The sequence below is a fragment of the Mustelus asterias genome, unplaced genomic scaffold, assembly GCF_964213995.1.
Source record: "Mustelus asterias unplaced genomic scaffold, sMusAst1.hap1.1 HAP1_SCAFFOLD_3968, whole genome shotgun sequence".
Classification (NCBI taxonomy): domain Eukaryota; kingdom Metazoa; phylum Chordata; class Chondrichthyes; order Carcharhiniformes; family Triakidae; genus Mustelus; species Mustelus asterias.
In genome coordinates this window covers 304-24514 of record NW_027593913.1, presented here as the reverse complement: position 1 = coordinate 24514, position 24211 = coordinate 304, and the positions used below count along the sequence as shown (strand labels likewise).

At 54.1% G+C, this 24211-nt stretch overlaps 1 protein-coding gene across 1 annotated transcript; it reads left to right on the top strand.

The window, feature by feature from the left end:
- Positions 1-580: 580 nt before the first annotated feature.
- On the top strand, positions 581-23398 carry LOC144490886 (cap-specific mRNA (nucleoside-2'-O-)-methyltransferase 1-like; the record flags this gene model as incomplete). The annotated part of the gene is made up of 3 exons (XM_078208571.1): positions 581-745; positions 1421-1579; positions 23306-23398. Coding segments are annotated over exons 1-3 (375 nt in total), but the record flags the coding sequence as incomplete, so codon positions are not given.
- Positions 23399-24211: the final 813 nt, after the last annotated feature.

The window sequence follows — 24211 nt, the reverse complement described above, 5'->3', positions numbered from 1 at the left end:
ACCCCAACCCCCCCTCCACCCCCCTCACCCACCCCACCCCCCCTCCACCCCCCTCACCCCCAACCCCCTCCCCCCCCACCCCCACCCCCCTCACCCCCTCACCCCCCCACCCCCCTCCACCCCCACACCCCTCACCCCCCTCCACCCCCACACCCCTCACCCCCCTCCACCCCCACCCCCCATCCAACCCCAACCCCCCCTCACCCCCCCTCCACCCCCACCCCCCTCACCCCCCCTCCACCCCCACCCCACCTCCACCCCCACCCCCCCTCCACCCCCACCCCCCTCCACCCCCACCCCCCCTCCCCCCTCACCCCCCCTCCACCCCCACCCCCCCTCTCCCCTCACCCCCCCTCACCCCCCCCTCCACCCCCACCTCCCTCCACCCCCACCCCCCATCCAACCCCAACCCCCCCTCACCCCCCCTCCACCCTCACCCCCCTCCACCCCCACCCCCCTCACCCGTCCCTCCACCCTGCCCCCCCACTCCGCCCCCCACTCCGCCCCTCCACCCCTCTCCCCCCCACCCCTCTCCCCCCTACCCCCCACCCCTCTCCTATTCCTCCCCTACTCAGAGAGGAGCAGCAGTGACGAGGACAGTGAGGGTGAGGCAAAGAGGCCGATGTTTGGAGGAGTTGTGAGTTCCTCTGTGCTGTCAATGCAGGATGCAGCGTCAGAGGAAGCACAGCCTGACGCTCTGTCCAGCAAGTACTCCATGTACAACAGTGTATCCCAGAAGCTGATGGTGAGTTCCAGTGTGGAGGACAGGCACCCCTTCAGTCATTTCTGTCGCTGTGTGAAGCTGCTGTGCCTGTGGCAGTGTCCTGACACTGCAGGTCAGGGGTCGCGCCCCTGCGGGCGGAACAGGGTCAGGGGTCGCGCCACTGCGGGCGGAACTGGGTCAGGGGCCGCGCCCCTGCGGGCGGAACAGGGTCAGGGGTCGCGCCCCTGCGGGCGTAACAGGGTCAGGGGTCGCGCCCCTGTCGGCGTAACAGGGTCAGGGGTCGCGCCCCTGTCGGCGGAACAGGATCAGGGGTCGTGCCCCTGTGGCCGGAACAGGATCAGGGGCCGCGCCCCTGTGGGCGGAACAGGATCAGGGGCCGCGCCCCTGTGGGCGGAATAGGATCAGGGGCTGTGGGCACAGGAGGGTCGGGGGTCACGGCCCTGTGGGCGCAGGAGGGTCGGGGGTCGCGCCCCTGTGGGCGCAGGAGGGTCGGGGGTCGCGCCCCTGCAGGCGCAAGAGGTGGTCGCAGCCCTCTTCCCTGCCGGGTTCAGATAGAAGGCCCCGGTTGCTAAGCTGGATTTGGTTTGATTTGTACTGTGGTGGGTCGGGTGGGATGTCTGGCTGTGGAAGGCTTGGGTTTTGGAGGAGGTGCAGCACTGCGATATCTCGCATTAACACTCTTCTCCCTTTTCCCAGGCAAAGATGGGTTACCGGGAAGGTGAAGGGCTCGGGAAGTTTGGACAGGGCCGGAAGGAGATTGTTGAAGCCTCTCTGCAGCGAGGGCGAAGGGGACTGGGCCTGAAAATCAAAGGCTTTGACGGGGACCTGGATGTGGATTGGCACGAGGAGACTGAGGTGAGACAGGAGTGAATTCCCACCGAAGTTGATATCCGAAACACAAACTGCTGGAGAATCCCAGCGACCCTGAGTTCAGGGCTGGAGAATCCCAGCGGCTCTGAGCTCAGGGCTGGAGAATCCCAGCGGCTCTGAGCTCAGGGCTGGAGAATCCCAGCGGCTCTGAGCTCAGGGCTGGAGAATCCCAGCGGCTCTGAGCTCAGGGCTGGAGAATCCCAGCGGCTCTGAGCTCAGGGCTGGAGAATCCCAGCGGCTCTGAGTTCAGGGCTGGAGAATCCCAGCGACTCTGAGCTCAGGGCTGGAGAATCCCAGCGGCTCTGAGTTCAGGGCTGGAGAATCCCAGCGGCTCTGAGCTCAGGGCTGGAAAATCCCAGCGGCTCTGAGCTCAGGGCTGGAGAATCCCAGCGGCTCTGAGCTCAGGGCTGGAGAATCCCAGCGGCTCTGAGCGCCTCTGTGGAGAGACCAGCAGCAGTATCTCCCATCTGGATCACCCTTCGTCAGAGCTCAGGGCTGGGCAGGGGGATGTCGGGGTGGGTTAGAGTCGTGAGGAGGATGTCGGGGGCGGGTTGGGGGTTGTGAGGAGGGTATCATAGAAACCCTACAGTGCAGAAGGAGGCCATTCGGCCCATCGAGTCTGCACCGACAGCAATCCCACCTGTGCCTTACCCCCACTACACCACACATTTACCCCACTAATCCCTCTAGCCTGCACATCCCGGGACACTAAGGGGCAATTTAACCTGGCCAATCAACCTAACCTAACACCTTTGGACTGTGGGAGGAAACCGGAGCACCCGGAGGAAACCCACGCAGACACGGCACGGTAGCACAGTGGTTAGCACTGCTGCTTCACAGCTCCAGGGTCCCGGGTTCGATTCCCGGCTCGGGTCACTGTCTGTGTGGAGTTTGCACATTCTCCTCGTGTCTGCGTGGGTTTCCTCCGGGTGCTCCGGTTTCCTCCCACACTCCAAAGATGTGCGGGTTAGGTTGATTGGCCAGGTTAAAAATTGCCCCTTAGAGTCCTGAGATGCGTAGGTTTGAGGGATTAGTGGGTACAATATGTGGGGGTAGGGCCTGGGTGGGATTGTGGTCGGTGCAGACTCGATGGGCCGAATGGCCTCCTTCTGCACTGTAGGGTTTCTATGATTTCTATGACACGAAGAGAATGTGCAAACTCCACACAGACAGTGACCCAAACCGGGAATCGAACCCAGGTCCCTGGAGCTGTGAAGCAGCAGTGCTAACCACTGTGCGACCGGACTACCACGTGTTGGGGGGTGGAGGGGTCGTGAGGAGGGTGTCGGGGTGGGTGGGGGTCGGGGTGGGTGGGGGTCGTGAGGAGGGTGTCGGGGGGGGGTGGGGGTCGTGAGGAGGGTGTCGGGGTGGAGGGGTCGTGAGGATGTCGGGGGGGTGGGGGTCGTGAGGAGGGGGTCGGGGTGGGGGTCATAAGGAGGATGTCGGGGTGGAGGGGTCGTGAGGAGGTCGGGGGGGTGGGGGTCGTGAGGAGGGGGTCGGGGTGGGGGTCGTGAGGAGGGTGTCGGGGTGGGTGGGGGTCGTGAAGAGGGTGTCGGGGTGGGGGTCGTGAAGAGGGTGTCGGGGTGGGGATCGTGAGGTGGGTGTCGGGGTGGGGGTCGGGGTGGGTGGGGGTCGTGAGGAGGGTGTCGGGGTGGGGGTCGTGAGGTGGGTGTCGGGGTGGGGGTCGTGAGGAGGTCGGGGGGGTGGGGGTCGTGAGGAGGGGGTCGGGGTGGGGGTCGTGAGGTGGGTGTCGGGGTGGGGGTCGTGAGGAGGGGGTCGGGGTGGGTGGGGGTCGTGAGGAGGGTGTCGGGGTGGGGGTCGTGAGGAGGGTGTCGGGGTGGGGGTCGTGAGGTGGGTGTCGGGGTGGGGGTCGTGAGGAGGGTGTCGGGGGGGTGGGGGTCGTGAGGAGGGTGTCGGGGGGGGTGGGGTCGTGAGGAGGGTGTCGGGGTGGGGGTCGTGAGGAGGGTGTCGGGGTGGGGGTCGTGAGGTGGGTGTCGTGGTGGGGGTCGTGAGGAGGGTGTCGGGGGGGGTGGGGGTCGTGAGGAGGGTGTCGGGGGGGGTGGGGTCGTGAGGAGGGTGTCGGGGGGGGGTGGGGTCGTGAGGAGGGGTTCGGTGTGGGTGGGGGTCGTGAGGAGGGGGTCGGGGGGGTGGGGGTCGTGAGGAGAGTGCCGGGGGGGTGGGGGTCGTGAGGAGGGGGTCGGGGTGGGTGGGGGTCGGGGTGGGTGGGAGTCGTGAGGAGGGTGTCGGGGGGGTGGGGGTCGTGAGGAGGGGGTCGGGGTGTGGGTCGTGAGGAGGGTGTCGGGGTGGGGGTCGTGAGGAGGGGGTCGGGGGGGTGGGGGTCGTGAGGTGGGTGTCGGGGTGGGGGTCGTGAGGTGGGTGTCGGGTTGGGGGTCGTGAGGAGGGTGTCGGGGTGGGGGTCGTGAGGAGGGGGTCGGGGGGGTGGGGGTCGTGAGGTGGGTGTCGGGGTGGGGGTCGTGAGGAGGGTGTCGGGGGGGGTGGGGGTCGTGAGGAGGGTGTCGGGGGGGGTGGGGTCGTGAGGAGGGGTTCGGGGTGGGTGGGGGTCGGGGTGGGTGGGGGTCGGGGGGGGTGGGGGTTGTGAGGAGGGTGTCGGGGTGGGTGGGGGTCGGGGTGGGTGGGGGTCGGGGGGGTGGGGGTCGTGAGGAGGGTGTCGGGGTGGGTGGGGGTCGGGGTGGGTGGGGGTCGGGGTGGGTGGGAGTCGTGAAGAGGGTGTCGGGGGGGTGGGGGTCGTGAGGAGGGGGTCGGGGTGGGTGGGGGTCGGGGTGGGTGGGGGTCGGGGTGGGTGGGAGTCGTGAGGAGGGTGTCGGGGGGGTGGGGGTCGTGAGGAGAGTGCCGGGGGGGTGGGGGTCGTGAGGAGGGGGTCGGGGTGGGTGGGGGTCGGGGTGGGTGGGAGTCGTGAGGAGGGTGTCGGGGGGGTGGGGGTCGTGAGGAGGGTGTCGGGGTGGAGGGGTCGTGAGGAGGGTGTCGGGGGGGTGGGGGTCGTGAGGAGAGTGCCGGGGGGGTGGGGGTCGTGAGGAGGTTGTCGGGGTGGAGGGGTCGTGAGGAGGGTGTCGGGGTGGAGGGGTCGTGAGGAGGGTGTTGGGGGGGTGGGGTTGTGAGGAGGGGTTCGGGGTGGGTGGGGGTCGTGAGGAGAGTGTCGGGGGGGTGGGGTCGTGAGGAGGGGGCCGGGGTGGGTGGGGCTCGGGGTGGGTGGGTTTTGATTTGATTTATTATTGTTATGTCAACTCCCACGCCTGGTCACCTGTTGGAAGTGTGTGAGATGGGGTGAATTATCCTTCACAGAAATACCCCACACTCACTGTAAAGCAACACTTAACCATTTATTTATTGAACTAACTGGGAACTTTAACTAAATGAGTAACACTGAATAAAATATGATTCCACTGGAATGCTGTTCAAATAAATACAAAATCCATTCATTCACCAAAAAATAATACAACAATATCATTTAGTCACTCTCAAAGATATACAACCCGGTTTTGTGTCTTTTGGAACCTTCTGGAGTTTCTCGGTGGTTTCTCTGTGTGTTCTTTCTGATTTGGTGCCTTTTGCTGGGTGGATGTTGCGTGCTCTTCAGAGATATCTGAGGCTGGCAGTGTGGAGAGCTGTCTCTTCCTCTCGGCACTTGGAGAGCTGACAGTTGCTCACTCCTGTTTTCCCCCCCCTTGCACTCTCTTTTATACCTGTGATGACCTATCAATTTTCCTACAACAGGATTGGTCTGCTGTTGTCAACACCATCAGATTCAAATCTTACTGGTTCTTGGAAACTGAGTGCCTGCTTTCAATTGATTGGGCAAAATTCAAAAATATTCACATGCTTGAAGCTTGTTACCAAGGCAAACCTGCTGTCTGGCCTCGGATACAAAGAACAATACAGCACAGGAACAGGCCCTTCGGCCCTCCAAGCCCGCGCCGCTCCCTGGCCCAAACTAGACCATTCTTTTGTATCCCTCCATTCCCACTCCGTTCATGTGGCTCTCTAGATAAGTCTTAAACGTTCCCAGTGTGTCCGCCTCCACCACCTTGCCTGGCAGCGCATTCCAGGCCCCCACCACCCTCTGTGTAAAAATACGTCCTTCTGATATCTGTGTTAAACCTCCCCCCCTTCACCTTGAACCTATGACCCCTCGTGAACGTCACTGTTCTCTGCCAGTGTAACAGCAGCTGTTCTCTGCCAGTGTAACAGTAGCTGTTCTCTGCCAGTGTAACAGTAGCTGTTCTCTGCCAGTGTAACAGTAGCTGTTCTCTGCCAGTGTAACAGTAGCTGTTCTCTGCCAGTGTAACAGTCGCTGTTCCCTGCCAGTGTAACAGGAACTGTTCTCTGCCAGTGTAACAGTAGCTGTTCTCTGCCAGTGTAACAGCAGCTGTTCTCTGCCAGTGTAACAGTAGCTGTTCTCTGCCAGTGTAACAGTAGCTGTTCTCTGCCAGTGTAACAGTAGCTGTTCCCTGCCAGTGTAACAGCAGCTGTTCTCTGCCAGTGTAACAGGAACTGTTCTCTGCCAGTGTAACAGGAACTGTTCTCTGCCAGTGTAACAGGAACTGTTCTCTGCCAGTGTAACAGGAACTGTTCCCTGCCAGTGTAACAGTAGCTGTTCCCTGCCAGTGTAACAGTAGCTGTTCTCTGCCAGTGTAACAGTAGCTGTTCCCTGCCAGTGTAACAGTAGCTGTTCCCTGCCAGTGTAACAGTAGCTGTTCTCTGCCAGTGTAACAGTAGCTGTTCTCTGCCAGTGTAACAGTAGCTGTTCCCTGCCAGTGTAACAGTAGCTGTTCTCTGCCAGTGTAACAGTAGCTGTTCTCTGCCAGTGTAACAGTAGCTGTTCCCTGCCAGTGTAACAGTAGCTGTTCCCTGCCAGTGTAACTGTAGCTGTTCTCTGCCAGTGTAACAGTAGCTGTTCTCTGCCAGTGTAACAGGAACTGTTCTCTGCCAGTGTAACAGTAGCTGTTCTCTGCCAGTGTAACAGTAGCTGTTCTCTGCCAGTGTAACAGTAGCTGTTCTCTGCCAGTGTAACAGGAACTGTTCTCTGCCAGTGTAACAGTAGCTGTTCTCTGCCAGTGTAACAGTCGCTGTTCTCTGCCAGTGTAACAGTAGCTGTTCTCTGCCAGTGTAACAGTCGCTGTTCTCTGCCAGTGTAACAGTAGCTGTTCTCTGCCAGTGTAACAGGAACTGTTCTCTGCCAGTGTAACAGGAACTGTTCTCTGCCAGTGTAACAGGAACTGTTCTCTGCCAGTGTAACAGGAACTGTTCTCTGCCAGTGTAACAGGAACTGTTCTCTGCCAGTGTAACAGTAGCTGTTCTCTGCCAGTGTAACAGGAACTGTTCTCTGCCAGTGTAACAGTAGCTGTTCTCTGCCAGTGTAACAGTAGCTGTTCTCTGCCAGTGTAACAGTAGCTGTTCTCTGCCAGTGTAACAGGAACTGTTCTCTGCCAGTGGAACAGTAGCTGTTCTCTGCCAGTGTAACAGGAACTGTTCTCTGCCAGTGTAACAGTAGCTGTTCTCTGCCAGTGTAACAGGAACTGTTCTCTGCCAGTGTAACAGTAGCTGTTCTCTGCCAGTGTAACAGGAACTGTTCTCTGCCAGTGTAACAGTAGCTGTTCTCTGCCAGTGTAACAGGAACTGTTCTCTGCCAGTGTAACAGTAGCTGTTCTCTGCCAGTGTAACAGGAACTGTTCTCTGCCAGTGTAACAGTAGCTGTTCTCTGCCAGTGTAACAGTAGCTGTTCTCTGCCAGTGTAACAGGAACTGTTCTCTGCCAGTGTAACAGTAGCTGTTCTCTGCCAGTGTAACAGTAGCTGTTCTCTGCCAGTGTAACAGTAGCTGTTCTCTGCCAGTGTAACAGTAGCTGTTCTCTGCCAGTGTAACAGTAGCTGTTCTCTGCCAGTGTAACAGTAGCTGTTCTCTGCCAGTGTAACAGTAGCTGTTCTCTGCCAGTGTAACAGTAGCTGTTCTCTGCCAGTGTAACAGTAGCTGTTCCCTGCCAGTGTAACAGTAGCTGTTCTCTGCCAGTGTAACAGCAGCTGTTCCCTGCCAGTGTAACAGTAGCTGTTCCCTGCCAGTGTAACAGCAGCTGTTCTCTGCCAGTGTAACAGTAGCTGTTCTCTGCCAGTGTAACAGCAGCTGTTCTCTGCCAGTGTAACAGTAGCTGTTCTCTGCCAGTGTAACAGCAGCTGTTCTCTGCCAGTGTAACAGCAGCTGTTCTCTGCCAGTGTAACAGTAGCTGTTCTCTGCCAGTGTAACAGTAGCTGTTCTCTGCCAGTGTAACAGCAGTTGTTCTCTGCCAGTGTAACAGCAGCTGTTCTCTGCCAGTGTAACAGCAGCTGTTCTCTGCCAGTGTAACAGTAGCTGTTCTCTGCCAGTGTAACAGCAGCTGTTCTCTGCCAGTGTAACAGTAGCTGTTCTCTGCCAGTGTAACAGCAGCTGTTCTCTGCCAGTGTAACAGGAACTGTTCTCTGCCAGTGTAACAGTAGCTGTTCTCTGCCAGTGTAACAGTAGCTGTTCTCTGCCAGTGTAACAGTAGCTGTTCTCTGCCAGTGTAACAGCAGCTGTTCTCTGCCAGTGTAACAGTAGCTGTTCTCTGCCAGTGTAACAGCAGCTGTTCTCTGCCAGTGTAACAGGAACTGTTCTCTGCCAGTGTAACAGTAGCTGTTCTCTGCCAGTGTAACAGTAGCTGTTCTCTGCCAGTGTAACAGTAGCTGTTCTCTGCCAGTGTAACAGGAACTGTTCTCTGCCAGTGTAACAGCAGCTGTTCTCTGCCAGTGTAACAGTAGCTGTTCTCTGCCAGTGTAACAGTAGCTGTTCTCTGCCAGTGTAACAGCAGCTGTTCTCTGCCAGTGTAACAGCAGCTGTTCTCTGCCAGTGTAACAGTAGCTGTTCTCTGCCAGTGTAACAGGAACTGTTCTCTGCCAGTGTAACAGCAGCTGTTCTCTGCCAGTGTAACAGTAGCTGTTCTCTGCCAGTGTAACAGGAACTGTTCTCTGCCAGTGTAACAGCAGCTGTTCTCTGCCAGTGTAACAGCAGCTGTTCTCTGCCAGTGTAACAGTAGCTGTTCTCTGCCAGTGTAACAGGAACTGTTCTCTGCCAGTGTAACAGGAACTGTTCTCTGCCAGTGTAACAGTAGCTGTTCTCTGCCAGTGTAACAGGAACTGTTCTCTGCCAGTGTAACAGTAGCTGTTCTCTGCCAGTGTAACAGTAGCTGTTCTCTGCCAGTGTAACAGCAGCTGTTCTCTGCCAGTGTAACAGCAGCTGTTCTCTGCCAGTGTAACAGGAACTGTTCTCTGCCAGTGTAACAGCAGCTGTTCTCTGCCAGTGTAACAGTAGCTGTTCTCTGCCAGTGTAACAGTAGCTGTTCTCTGCCAGTGTAACAGGAACTGTTCTCTGCCAGTGTAACAGTAGCTGTTCTCTGCCAGGGTAACAGTAGCTGTTCCCTGCCAGTGTAACAGTAGCTGTTCTCTGCCAGTGTAACAGTAGCTGTTCTCTGCCAGTGTAACAGTAGCTGTTCTCTGCCAGTGTAACAGTAGCTGTTCTCTGCCAGTGTAACAGTAGCTGTTCTCTGCCAGTGTAACAGTAGCTGTTCTCTGCCAGTGTAACAGTAGCTGTTCTCTGCCAGTGTAACAGTAGCTGTTCTCTGCCAGTGTAACAGTAGCTGTTCTCTGCCAGTGTAACAGTAGCTGTTCTCTGCCAGTGTAACAGCAGCTGTTCTCTGCCAGTGTAACAGTAGCTGTTCTCTGCCAGTGTAACAGTAGCTGTTCTCTGCCAGTGTAACAGTAGCTGTTCTCTGCCAGTGTAACAGCAGCTGTTCTCTGCCAGTGTAACAGCAGCTGTTCTCTGCCAGTGTAAGAGGGAGTTGGCTAAGAGGGAGTTGAAGAGCGAGCTTAGAAGGGCTAAAAGGGGACATGAGAAGACTTTGGCGGATAGGGTTAAAGAGAATCCTAAGGCGTTCTATAGGTATGTCAAGAACAGAAGGTTGGTTAGGGCAAGTTTAGGGCCAGTTATAGATGGCAGAGGGAAGTTATGTGTGGAACCGGAGGAGATTGGTGAAGCTTTGAACCAATATTTCTCTTCGGTGTTCACGCAAGGGGACATGAATATAGCTGAGGAGGACACTGGGTTGCAAGGGAGTAGAATAGACAGTATTACAGTTGATAAGGAGGATGTGCAGGATATTCTGGAGGGTCTGAAAATAGATAAATCCCCTGGTCCGGATGGGATTTATCCAAGGATTCTCTGGGAGGCAAGAGAAGTGATTGCAGAGCCTCTGGCTCTGATCTTCAGGTCGTCGTTGGCCTCTGGTATAGTACCAGAAGATTGGAGGTTAGCGAATGTTGTCCCATTGTTTAAGAAGGGGAACAGAGACTTCCCCGGGAATTATAGACCGGTGAGTCTCACTTCTGTTGTCGGCAAGATGTTGGAAAAAATTATAAGGGATAGGATTTATAGTTATTTGGAGAGTAATGAATTGATAGGTGATAGTCAGCATGGTTTTGTGGCAGGTAGGTCGTGCCTTACTAACCTTATTGAGTTTTTTGAGAAAGTGACCAAGGAGGTGGATGGGGGCAAGGCAGTGGACGTGGTATATATGGATTTTAGTAAGGCGTTTGATAAGGTTCACCATGGTAGGCTTCTGCAGAAAATGCAGATGTATGGGATTGGGGGTGATCGAGGAAATTGGATCAGGAATTGGCTAGCGGATAGGAAACAGAGGGTGGTGGTTGATAGTAAATATTCATCATGGAGTGCGGTTACAAGTGGTGTACCTCAGGGATCTGTTTTGGGGCCACTGCTGTTTGTAATATTTATTAATGATCTGGATGAGGGTATAGTTGGGTGGATTAGCAAATTTGCTGATGACACCAAAGTCGGTGGTGTGGTAGACAGTGAGGAAGGGTGTCGTAGTTTGCAGGAAGACTTAGACAGGTTGCAAAGTTGGGCCGAGAGGTGGCGGATGGAGTTTAATGCGGAGAAGTGTGAGGTAATTCACTTTGGTAGGAATAACAGATGTGTTGAGTATAGGGCTAACGGGAGGACTTTGAATAGTGTGGAGGAGCAGAGGGATCTAGGTGTATGTGTGCATAGATCCCTGAAAGTTGGGAATCAAGTAGATAAGGTTGTTAAGAAGGCATATGGTGTCTTGGCGTTTATTGGTAGGGGGATTGAATTTAGGAGTCGTAGCGTTATGTTGCAACTGTACACAACTCTGGTGCGGCCGCACTTGGAGTACTGTGTGCAGTTCTGGTCCCCACATTACAGGAAGGATGTGGAGGCTTTGGAGAGGGTGCAGAGGAGGTTTACCAGGATGTTGCCTGGTATGGAGGGGAGATCCTATGAGGAGAGGCTGAGGGATTTGGGATTGTTTTCGCTGGAAAGGCGGCGGCTAAGAGGGGATCTTATTGAAACATATAAGATGATTAGAGGTTTAGATAGGGTGGATAGTGATAGCCTTTTTCCTCTGATGGAGAAATCCAGCACGAGGGGGCATGGCTTTAAATTGAGGGGGGGTAGTTATAGAACCGATGTCAGGGGTAGGTTCTTTACCCAGAGGGTGGTGAGGGATTGGAATGCCCTGCCAGCATCAGTAGTAAATGCGCCTAGTTTGGGGGCGTTTAAGAGATCCGTAGATAGGTTCATGGACGAAAAGAAATTGGTTTAGGTTGGAGGGTCACAGTTTTTTTTTTAACTGGTCGGTGCAACATCGTGGGCCGAAGGGCCTGTTCTGCGCTGTAATGTTCTATGTTCTATGTTCTATGTAACAGTAGCTGTTCTCTGCCAGTGTAACAGTAGCTGTTCTCTGCCAGTGTAACAGGAACTGTTCTCTGCCAGTGTAACAGTAGCTGTTCTCTGCCAGTGTAACAGTAGCTGTTCTCTGCCAGTGTAACAGTAGCTGTTCTCTGCCAGTGTAACAGTAGCTGTTCTCTGCCAGTGTAACAGTAGCTGTTCTCTGCCAGTGTAACAGTAGCTGTTCTCTGCCAGTGTAACAGTAGCTGTTCTCTGCCAGTGTAACAGTAGCTGTTCTCTGCCAGTGTAACAGTAGCTGTTCTCTGCCAGTGTAACAGTAGCTGTTCTCTGCCAGTGTAACAGTAGCTGTTCTCTGCCAGTGTAACAGTAGCTGTTCTCTGCCAGTGTAACAGCAGCTGTTCTCTGCCAGTGTAACAGTAGCTGTTCTCTGCCAGTGTAACAGCAGCTGTTCTCTGCCAGTGTAACAGTAGCTGTTCTCTGCCAGTGTAACAGTAGCTGTTCTCTGCCAGTGTAACAGTAGCTGTTCTCTGCCAGTGTAACAGTAGCTGTTCTCTGCCAGTGTAACAGTAGCTGTTCTCTGCCAGTGTAACAGTAGCTGTTCTCTGCCAGTGTAACAGTAGCTGTTCTCTGCCAGTGTAACAGTAGCTGTTCTCTGCCAATGTAACAGTAGCTGTTCTCTGCCAGTGTAACAGGAACTGTTCTCTGCCAGTGTAACAGTAGCTGTTCTCTGCCAGTGTAACAGTAGCTGTTCTCTGCCAGTGTAACAGTAGCTGTTCTCTGCCAGTGTAACAGTAGCTGTTCTCTGCCAGTGTAACAGTAGCTGTTCTCTGCCAGTGTAACAGCAGCTGTTCTCTGCCAGTGTAACAGCAGCTGTTCTCTGCCAGTGTAACAGTAGCTGTTCTCTGCCAGTGTAACAGTAGCTGTTCCCTGCCAGTGTAACAGTAGCTGTTCTCTGCCAGTGTAACAGTAGCTGTTCTCTGCCAGTGTAACAGCAGCTGTTCTCTGCCAGTGTAACAGCAGCTGTTCTCTGCCAGTGTAACAGCAGCTGTTCTCTGCCAGTGTAACAGTAGCTGTTCTCTGCCAGTGTAACAGCAGCTGTTCTCTGCCAGTGTAACAGCAGCTGTTCTCTGCCAGTGTAACAGCAGCTGTTCTCTGCCAGTGTAACAGTAGCTGTTCCCTGCCAGTGTAACAGTAGCTGTTCTCTGCCAGTGTAACAGTAGCTGTTCTCTGCCAGTGTAACAGTAGCTGTTCTCTGCCAGTGTAACAGTAGCTGTTCTCTGCCAGTGTAACAGTAGCTGTTCTCTGCCAGTGTAACAGTAGCTGTTCTCTGCCAGTGTAACAGTAGCTGTTCTCTGCCAGTGTAACAGTAGCTGTTCTCTGCCAGTGTAACAGTAGCTGTTCTCTGCCAGTGTAACAGGAACTGTTCTCTGCCAGTGTAACAGTAGCTGTTCTCTGCCAGTGTAACAGTAGCTGTTCTCTGCCAGTGTAACAGTAGCTGTTCTCTGCCAGTGTAACAGTAGCTGTTCTCTGCCAGTGTAACAGGAACTGTTCTCTGCCAGTGTAACTGTAGCTGTTCTCTGCCAGTGTAACAGTAGCTGTTCTCTGCCAGTGTAACAGCAGCTGTTCTCTGCCAGTGTAACAGTAGCTGTTCTCTGCCAGTGTAACAGTAGCTGTTCTCTGCCAGTGTAACAGTAGCTGTTCTCTGCCAGTGTAACAGGAACTGTTCTCTGCCAGTGTAACAGTAGCTGTTCTCTGCCAGTGTAACAGTAGCTGTTCTCTGCCAGTGTAACAGTAGCTGTTCTCTGCCAGTGTAACAGTAGCTGTTCTCTGCCAGTGTAACAGGAACTGTTCTCTGCCAGTGTAACAGTAGCTGTTCTCTGCCAGTGTAACAGTAGCTGTTCTCTGCCAGTGTAACAGTAGCTGTTCTCTGCCAGTGTAACAGTAGCTGTTCTCTGCCAGTGTAACAGGAACTGTTCTCTGCCAGTGTAACTGTAGCTGTTCTCTGCCAGTGTAACAGTAGCTGTTCTCTGCCAGTGTAACAGCAGCTGTTCTCTGCCAGTGTAACAGTAGCTGTTCTCTGCCAGTGTAACAGTAGCTGTTCTCTGCCAGTGTAACAGTAGCTGTTCTCTGCCAGTGTAACAGGAACTGTTCTCTGCCAGTGTAACAGTAGCTGTTCTCTGCCAGTGTAACAGTAGCTGTTCTCTGCCAGTGTAACAGTAGCTGTTCTCTGCCAGTGTAACAGTAGCTGTTCTCTGCCAGTGTAACAGTAGCTGTTCTCTGCCAGTGTAACAGGAACTGTTCTCTGCCAGTGTAACAGTAGCTGTTCTCTGCCAGTGTAACAGGAACTGTTCTCTGCCAGTGTAACAGTAGCTGTTCTCTGCCAGTGTAACAGTAGCTGTTCTCTGCCAGTGTAACAGCAGCTGTTCTCTGCCAGTGTAACAGTAGCTGTTCTCTGCCAGTGTAACAGTAGCTGTTCTCTGCCAGTGTAACAGTAGCTGTTCCCTGCCAGTGTAACAGGAACTGTTCTCTGCCAGTGTAACAGCAGCTGTTCTCTGCCAGTGTAACAGTAGCTGTTCTCTGCCAGTGTAACAGTAGCTGTTCTCTGCCAGTGTAACAGTAGCTGTTCCCTGCCAGTGTAACAGTAGCTGTTCTCTGCCAGTGTAACAGTAGCTGTTCTCTGCCAGTGTAACAGGAACTGTTCTCTGCCAGTGTAACAGTAGCTGTTCTCTGCCAGTGTAACAGTAGCTGTTCTCTGCCAGTGTAACAGGAACTGTTCTCTGCCAGTGTAACAGTAGCTGTTCCCTGCCAGTGTAACAGTAGCTGTTCCCTGCCAGTGTAACAGCAGCTGTTCCCTGCCAGTGTAACAGCAGCTGTTCTCTGCCAGTGTAACAGCAGCTGTTCCCTGCCAGTGTAACAGCAGCTGTTCTCTGCCAGTGTAACAGTAGCTGTTCTCTGCCAGTGTAACAGCAGCTGTTCTCTGCCAGTGTAACAGCAGCTGTTCTCTGCCAGTGTAACAGTAGCTGTTCTCTGCCAGTGTAACAGCAGCTGTTCTCTGCCAGTGTAACAGTAGCTGTTCTCTGCCAGTGTAACAGCAGCTGTTCTCTGCCAGTGTAACAGTCGCTGTTCTCTGCCAGTGTAACAGTAGCTGTTCTCTGCCAGTGTAACAGTAGCTGTTCTCTGCCAGTGTAACAGTAGCTGTTCTCTGCCAGTGTAACAGGAACTGTTCTCTGCCAGTGTAACAGTAGCTGTTCTCTGCCAGTGTAACAGCAGCTGTTCTCTGCCAGTGTAACAGCAGCTGTTCTCTGCCAGTGTAACGGCAGCTGTTCTCTGCCAGTGTAACAGTAGCTGTTCTCTGCCAGTGTAACAGCAGCTGTTCTCTGCCAGTGTAACAGTAGCTGTTCCCTGCCAGTGTAACAGTAGCTGTTCTCTGCCAGTGTAACAGTAGCTGTTCTCTGCCAGTGTAACAGTAGCTGTTCTCTGCCAGTGTAACAGTAGCTGTTCTCTGCCAGTGTAACAGTAGCTGTTCTCTGCCAGTGTAACAGCAGCTGTTCTCTGCCAGTGTAACAGTAGCTGTTCCCTGCCAGTGTAACAGTAGCTGTTCTCTGCCAGTGTAACAGTAGCTGTTCTCTGCCAGTGTAACAGTAGCTGTTCTCTGCCAGTGTAACAGTAGCTGTTCTCTGCCAGTGTAACAGCAGCTGTTCTCTGCCAGTGTAACAGTAGCTGTTCCCTGCCAGTGTAACAGTAGCTGTTCTCTGCCAGTGTAACAGTAGCTGTTCTCTGCCAGTGTAACAGTAGCTGTTCCCTGCCAGTGTAACAGTAGCTGTTCTCTGCCAGTGTAACAGCAGCTGTTCTCTGCCAGTGTAACAGGAACTGTTCTCTGCCAGTGTAACAGTAGCTGTTCTCTGCCAGTGTAACAGGAACTGTTCTCTGCCAGTGTAACAGGAACTGTTCTCTGCCAGTGTAACAGTAGCTGTTCCCTGCCAGTGTAACAGGAACTGTTCTCTGCCAGTGTAACAGTAGCTGTTCCCTGCCAGTGTAACAGTAGCTGTTCTCTGCCAGTGTAACAGTAGCTGTTCTCTGCCAGTGTAACAGTAGCTGTTCCCTGCCAGTGTAACAGTAGCTGTTCTCTGCCAGTGTAACAGTAGCTGTTCTCTGCCAGTGTAAGAGTCGCTGTTCTCTGCCAGTCTAACAGTAGCTGTTCCCTGCCAGTGTAACAGTAGCTGTTCTCTGCCAGTGTAACAGTAGCTGTTCTCTGCCAGTGTAACAGTAGCTGTTCCCTGCCAGTGTAACAGTAGCTGTTCTCTGCCAGTGTAACAGCCACATTGATGTCTTAAAGGAAAGCCTCTTCTCAATCGTAAAGATACCATCAGAACAGTTGGGGACGGTTTAAAGTAGAATGGTTGGGGGGTGAGAATCAAAATGTGGTGACTGGGAGAGAGGAGGTTAGAGTAAAATAAGAGGGGCTTGTAGACAGTGTGAGAGGGAGGATAGGCAGGGGAAGGGGACTCTCAGACCGATGGGTTGAGGTGTGTTTATTTTAACGCAAGGTGTATAGTGAACAAAATGGATGAGCTTAGAGCGTGGATCGCTGTTTGGAAGTGTGATGCGGTGGCCATTACAGAGACTTGGTTATCTCAGGGTCAGGACTGGGTACTTCAAGTACCGGGTTTCAGATGTTTCAGAAGGGACAGGGAAAGAGATGTGTCTTGTCTCCAGACAGAACAGCTAGTGAGATTCTGCAAGCCCAGGAGGCGAGCTCTGTGGGTTACTGATAATGTGACATAAATCCAACATCCCGGTTTAGGCCGTCCTCATGTGTGCGGAACTTGGCTATCAGTTTCTGCTCAGTGACTCTGCGCTGTCGTGTGTCGTGAAGGCCGCCTTGGAGAACGCTTCCCTAAGATCAGAGGCTGAATGCCCGTGACTGCTGAAGTGCTCCCCCACAGGAAGAGAACAGTCTTGCCTGGTGATTGTCGAGCGGTGTTCATTCATCCGTTGTCGTAGCGTCTGCATGGTTTCCCCAATGTACCATGCCTCGGGACATCCTTTCCTGCAGCGTATCAGGTAGACAACGTTGGCCGAGTTGCAAGAGTATGTACCATGTACCTGGTAGATGGTGTTCTCACGTGAGATGATGGCATCCATGTCGATGATCCGGCACGTCTTGCAGAGGTTGCTGTGGCAGGGTTGTGTGGTGTCGTGGTCACTGTTCTCCTGAAGGCTGGGTAGTTTGCTGCGGACAATGGTCTGTTTGAGGTTGCGTGGTTGTTTGAAGGCAAGAAGTGGGGGTGTGGGGATGGCCTTGGCAAGATGTTCGTCTTCATCAATGACATGTTGAAGGCTCCGGAGGAGATGCCGTAGCTTCTCCGCTCCGGGGAAGTACTGGACAACGAAGGGTACTCTGTCCACCGTGTCCCGTGTTTGTCTTCTGAGGAGGTCGGTGCGGTTTTTCGCTGTGGCGCGTCGGAACTGTTGATCAATGAGTCGAGCGCCATATCCTGTTCTTATGAGGGCATCTTTCAGCGTCTGGAGGTGTCTGTTGCGATCCTCCTCATCCGAGCAGATCCTGTGTATTTGGAGGGCTTGTCCGTAGGGGATGGCTTCTTTAACGTGTTTAGGGTGGAAGCTGGAGAAGTGGAGCATCATGAGGTTATCCGTGGGCTTGCGGTACAGTGAGGTGCTGAGGTGACCGTCCTTAATGGAGATGCGTGTGTCCAAGAATGCAACCGATTCCGGAGAGTAGTCCATGGTGAGTTTGATGGTGGGATGGAACTTGTTGATGTCATCATAGAGTTGTTTCAGTGATTGTTCACCATGAGTCCAAAGGAAGAAAATGTCATCGATGTATCTAGTGTATAGCATCGGTTGAAGGTCCTGTGCGGTGAAGAAGTCTTGTTCGAACCTGTGCATGAAGATGTTGGCATATTGAGGTGCGAATTTGGTCCCCATGGCTATTCCGTGTGTCTGGATGAGGTTAGGAACAGGAAGGGGTCGGTAACTTTACTGGGTGTTTTCTATCGGCCGCCCAATAGTAGCAGAGATGTGGAGGAGCAGACTGGGAAGTAGATTCTGGAGAGATGTGATAATAACTGAATTGACTGAATAACTGAACTGATAATAACCATTTTCTGCATGGAGGTCGGTCACCAGTGGTGTGCCCCAGGGATCTGTCCTGATGTTGCAGTTGTATAGAGCGTTGGTTCGGCCACATTTGGAATACTGCGCCCAGTTCTGGTCACCACACTACCAGAAGGACGTGGAGGCTTTAGAGAGAGTGCAGAGGAGGTTTACCAGGATGCTGCCTGGTATGGAAGGGCTTAGTTATGAGGAGAGATTGGGTAAACTGGGGTTGTTCTCACTGGAAAGACGGAGGATGAGGGGGTGACCTAATAGAGGTGTGTAAAATTATGAAAGGCACAGATAGGGTGAACGGTGGGAAGCTTTTTCCCAGGTCGGTGGTGACGTTCACGAGGGGTCATAGGTTCAAGGTGAGGGGGGGGGGTTTAACACGGATATCAGAAGGACGTATTTTACACAGAGGGTGGTGGGGGCCTGGAATGCGCTGCCGGGCAAGGTGGTGGAGGCGGACACACTGGGAACGTTTAAGACTTATCTAGATAGCCACATGAACGGAGTGGGAATGGAGGGATACAAAAGAATGGTCTAGTTTGGACCAGGGAGCGGTGCAGGCTTGGAGGGCCGAAGGGCCTGTTCCTGTGCTGTATTGTTCTTTGTTCTTTGTTCTTGACCCTTGCTGTTTGTCATTTTCATAAATGACCTGGATGAGGAAGTGGAGGGATGGGTTGGTAAGTTTGCCGACGACACAAAGGTTGGTGGTGTTGTGGATAGGTTGGAGGGATGTCAGAAGTTGCCGCGTGACATAGATAGGATGCAAGACTGGGCGGACAAGTGGCAGATGGACTTCAACCCAGATAAATGTGTCGTGGTCCATTTTGGCAGGTCAAATGGGATGAAGGAGTACAATATAAAGGGAAAGACTCTGAGGACTGTAGAGGATCAGAAGGACCTTGGGGTCCGGGTCCATCGGACTCTTAAATCGGCCTCGCAGGTAGAGGAGGTGGTTAAGAAGGTGTATGGTGTGCTGGCCTTCATCAATCGAGGGATTGAGTTTAGGAGTCGGGAGATAATGATGCAGCTATATAAGACCCTCGTCAGACCCCACTTGGAGTACTGTGCTCAGTTCTGGTCGCCTCATTACAGGAGGGATGTGGAAAAGATTGAAAGGGTGCAGAGGAGATTTACAAGGATGTTGCCTGGATTGAATGGCATGCCTTATGAGGATAGGTTGAGGGAGCTCGGTCTTTTCTCCTTGGAGAGACGAAGGATGAGAGGTGACCTGATAGAGGTGTACAAGATGTTGAGAGGTATAGATCGGGTGGATTCTCAGAGGCTTTTTCCCAGGGCTGAAATGGCTGCTACGAGAGGACACAGGTTTAAGGTGCTGGGGAGTAGGTACAGGGGAGATGTTAGGGGTAAGTTTTTCACTCAGAGGGTGGTGGGTGCGTGGAATCGGCTGCCGTCAGTGGTGGTGGAGGCAAACCCGATAAGGTCTTTTAAGAGACTTGTGGATGAGCATATGGGACTTAATAGGATGGAGGGTTATAGGTAAGCCTAGGTAGGTAGGGGCATGACCGGCGCAACTTGTGGGCCGAAGGGCCTGTTTGTGCTGTATTTTTTCTATGTTCTACAACAGAGTGGTTGTGATGGGAGATTTTAATTACCCAAATATCGATTGGAATATCCCTAGGGTAAGGGGTTTAGATGGGGAGAAGTTTGTTAGGTGTGTTCAGGAGAGCTTCCTGACACAGCATGGAAGCTGTACTTGATTTGATATTAGATCTGACACCTGCCCAGGTTCATTCCCTATCAGTGGGAGAGCATTTTGGAGATAGTGATCATAACTCTATCTCCTTTCCATTAGCATTGGAGAGAGATAGGATCAGCCGAGCGAGGAAAGTGTTCATCTGGAGTAAGGGCAACTATGTTGCTATTCGGCCGGAAATTAGAGGCATAAATTGGAAGGAGGTTTCCTCAGGGAAATGTACGGAAGAAATGTGGCAAATTTTCAAGGAACATTTGTCTGGAACTCTGCACGGGAATGTTCCGGTGCGACAGAGAGAGTGCAGAGAAGGTTTACCAGGATGTTGCCTGGTATGGAGGGTCTGAGCTATGAGGAGAGATTGGGTAAACTGGGGTTGTTCTCCCTGGAAAGACGGAGAATGAGGGGAGATCTAATAGAGGTGTACAAGATTATGAAGGGTATAGATAGGGTGAACAGTGGGAAGCTTTTTCCCAGGTCGGAGGTGACGATCACGAGAGGTCACGGGCTCAAGGTGAGAGGGGCGAAGTATAACTCAGACATCAGAGGGACGTTTTTTACACAGAGGGTGGTGGGGGCCTGGAATGCGCTGCCAAGTAGGGCGGTGGAGGCAGGCACGCTGACATCGTTTAAGACTTACCTGGATAGTCACATGAGCAGCCTGGGAATGGGGGGATACAAACGATTGGTCTAGTTGGACCAAGGAGCGGCACAGGCTTGGCGGGCCGAAGGGCCTGTTTCCTGTGCTGTACTGTTCTTTGTTCTTTGACAGGGGAGTTATGGTAGGTTACAGGAACCGTGGTGCACGAAAGCTGTAACGGATTTAGTCAGGAAGAAAAGAAAAGCCGACAAAAGGTTCAGAGAGCTAGGTAATGTTAGAAATCTAGAAGAGTATACGACTAGTAGGAAGGAACGAAAGAGGGAAATTAGAAGAGCCAGGAGGGAGCATGAGAAGGCCTTGGCAGACAGGATAAAGGAAAACCCCAAGGCATTCTACAAGTATGTGAAGAGCAAGAGGATAAGATGTGAAGGAGTAGGACCTATCAAATGTGACGGTGGGAAAGTCTGTATAGAACCGGTAGAAATAGCAGAGGTACTCAATGAATACTTTGCTTCAGTATTCACAGTGGAAAAGGATCTTGGTAGTTGCAGTGCAGATTTGCAGTGGACTGAGAAGATTGAGCATGTGCGCATGAGGAAAGAGGATGTGTTGGAGCTGTTGAAAAGCATCAAGTTAGATAAATCGCCGGGACCGGATGGGATGTACCCCAGGTTACTGTTGAGAGGCGAGGGAAGAGATTGCTGATCCTCTGGCGATGATCTTTGCGTCGTCGATGGAGACGGGAGAGGAGAAGATCCTGAGAGGCAAGATTTCTAAACATTTGGAAAGGAATAGTATGATCAGAAGTAGCCAGCACGGCTTTGTCCGAGGCAGATCATGCCTTACGAGTCGGATTGAGTTTTTTGAAGATGTGACTAGACACTTAGACGGGGGAAGAGCGGTAGATGTGGTTTATATGGATTTCAGTAAGGTGTTTGATAAGGTGCCCCATGCAAGGCTTATTGAGAAAGTGAAGGGGCACGGGATACAAGGGGACGGTGCTTTGTGGATTCAGAACTGGCTTGCCCACAGAAGGCAAAGAGTGGTTGTAGGTGGGTCTTTTTCAGCATGGAGGTCGGTCACCAGTGGAGTGCCCCAGGAATCTGTTCTGGGACCCTTGCTCTTTGTGATTTTTATAAATGACCTGGATGAGGAAGTGGAAGGATGGGTTGGCAAGTTTGCTGATGACACAAAGGTTGGAGGTGTTGTGGATAGTGTAGAGGGATGTCAGCAGTTGCAACGAGACATAGATAAGATGCAATACTGGGTGGAGAAGTGGCAGATGGACTTCAACCCAGATAAGTGTGTGATGGTTCATTTTGGCAGGTCGAATAGGATGGAAGAATATAATATTAAGGGTAAGACGCTTGGCAGTGTGGAAGATCAGAGGGATCTTGGGGTCTGGGTTCATAGGACGCTCAAAGCAGCGTCGCAGGTAGAGGCTGTGGTTAAGAAGGCGTATGGAATACTGGCCTTCATCAATAGAGGAATTGAGTTTAGAAATCGGGAGATAATGATGCAGCTGTATAGGACCCTGGTCAGACCCCACCTGGAGTACTGTGCCCAGTTCTGGTCGCCTCATTACAGAAAGGATGTGGAAGTCGTAGAATGGGTGCAGAGGAGATTTACGAGGATGTTGCCGGGATTAGGTGGCATGCCTTATGAGGATAGGTTGAGAGAGCTAGGTCTATTCTCCTTGGAGAGGTGAAGGATGAGAGGTGACCTGATAGAGGTGTATAAGATGTTGAGAGGTATTGATAGAATGGATTCTCAGAGGCTTTTACCCAGGGCTGAAATGGTTGTCACAAGAGGTCACAGGTTTAGGGTGCTGGGGAGTAGGTACAGAGGAGATGTTAGGGTTAAGTTTTTCACTCAGAGGGTGGTGGGTGTGTGGAATCGGCTGCCGGTAGTGGTGGAACAGATTCGATAGGGTCTTTTAAGAGAATTTTGGATAGGTTCATGGAGGTTAGTAAAATAGAGGGTTATAGATGAGCCTAGAAGGTAAAGGAAATTGTTCGGCGCAACTTGTGGGCCGAAGGGCCTGTTTGTGCTGTAGCTTTTCTATGTTCGATGTTCTGGAACAGAATTTAGTGCAAACAGAAGAAGACAGGAAAGAAGATAGAAGAAGGAAGGCCAGAAACACTGCATTGAGAGAGTGACGAAAATCTCTTTGTTAATGGGTGGAAATTGGAATGAATGGAACAGCATTCCATCAGAATCCTGTTTGATTGGGTTTGTGAAGAGTTGAGTGAAGCTGTTCGCTGTGAGTGAGATAAATAACGTGTTACTTGTTGATTTTACAGAGAGTCTGAGGGATTATTTTGATTCGATCACTGGAAGTTGTTGAAGGGCAGATATTGCCCCTTGTCACACGCACGTCAATAGATTCTGGTGCGAGGGACTTGTCCAAGTGGTTCAGTGTTAGTTCTCAGAGAGGAGATGAACCTCCCCTTTGTAACAGAGGGGTTGGGGTGGGGCTGGTGTGTCCCCCCCGCAGTGTCAGAGTCGGGGGGGGGGGGCGGTGTGTCATCCCCCCGGAGTGTCAGGGTGGGGGGGGCGGTGTGTCCCCCGGAGTGTCAGGGTGGGGGGGGGGGCGGTGTCCCCCCCCCGGAGTGTCAGGGTGGGGGGGGGGCGGTGTGTCATCCCCCCGGAGTGTCAGGGTGGGGGGGGCGGTGTGTCATCACCCCGGAGTGTCAGGGTGGGGGGGGGGGGGGTGTGTCCCCCTCGGAGTGTCAGGGTGGGGGGGGCGGTGTGTCATCCCCCCCGGAGTGTCAGGGTGGGGGGGGCGGTGTCCCCCCCCCCCGGAGTGTCAGGGTGGGGGGGGGGGGGGTGTGTCGTCCCCCCCGGAGTGTCAGGGTGGGGGGGGGGCGGTGTGTCCCCCCGGAGTGTCAGGGTGGGGGGGGCGGTGTCCCCCCCCGCAGTGTCAGGGTGGGGGGGGGGCGTTGTGTCCCCCCGGAGTGTCAGGGTGGGGGGGGCGGTGTCCGCCCCCCGCAGTGTCAGGGTGGGGAGGGGCGGTGTCCCCCCCCCGGAGTGTCAGGGTGGGGGGGCGGTGTCCCCCCCCGCAGTGTCAGGGTGGGGGGGGGCGTTGTGTCCCCCCGGAGTGTCAGGGTGGGGGGGGGGGCGGTGTCCCCCCACGGAGTGTCAGGGTGGGGGGGGCGGTGTCCCCCCCGCAGTGTCAGGGTGGGGGGGGGGCGTTGTGTCCCCCCGGAGTGTCAGGGTGGGGGGGGCGGTGTCCCCCCCCCGCAGTGTCAGGGTGGGGAGGGGCGGTGTCCCCCCCCGGAGTGTCAGGGTGGGGGGGGGGGGCGGTGTGTCATCCCCCCTCCCTCCCACTCCCCCCGCAGTGTGGTGGTTGGGGGGGTGTGCCCCCCCCCCCGCAGTGTGGTGGTTTGGGGGGGTGTGCCCCCTCACCCCTCCCGAGGAGGGTGGGACATGGCGGGTTGTGGGGGTGGCTGGTTCTGGTTGCAGGGTGTGAGGGATGCGGAGGGTGATTGGCTCGGTGTAAAGGTGCGATTCTCTTCCAGCCCAGCGCTTACGAACCGGTGGAATGGTTTCCAGAATCTTCCTCGGAGATTCCACCAATCGCAGAGCTGCAGCACTGGATGGCCATTGGGCAGGTAGGCAACGGCTTCATTTCATTGGCTAAATTTCAATTCAATTCAACTTCAATGACTGCTCATCTCACTCTGTCTTTCATCACTCCCCCTCCAACCCTACCCCCCTCATCCCTACCCCCCTCATCCCTACCCCCCTCATCCCTACCCCCCTCATCCCTACCCCCCTCATCCCTACCCCCCTCATCCCTACCCCCCTCATCCCTACCCCCCTCATCCCTACCCCCCTCATCCCTACCCCCCTCATCCCTACCCCCCTCATCCCTACCCCCCTCATCCCTACCCCCCTCATCCCTACCCCCCTCATCCCTACCCCCCTCATCCCTACCCCCCTCATCCCTACCCCCCTCATCCCTACCCCCCTCATCCCTACCCCCCTCATCCCTACCCCCCTCATCCCTACCCCCCTCATCCCTACCCTCCTCATCCCTACCCCCTCAACCCTACCCCCCTCAACCCTACACCCCTCCATCCCTACCCCCCTCAACCCTAACCCCCTCCAACCCTACCCCCTCCAACCCTACCCCCCTCAACCCTACCCCCCTCAACCCTACCCCCCTCCATCCCTACCCCCCTCAACCCTACCCCCCTCATCCCTACCCCCTCATCCCTACCCCCCTCATCCCTACCCCCCTCATCCCTACCCCCCTCATCCCTACCCACCTCATCCCTACCCCCCTCATCCCTACCCCCCTCATCCCTACCCCCCTCATCCCTACCCCCCTCATCCCTACCCCCTCAACCCTACCCCCCTCAACCCTACACCCCTCCATCCCTACCACCCTCAACCCTAACCCCCTTCAACCCTACCCCCTC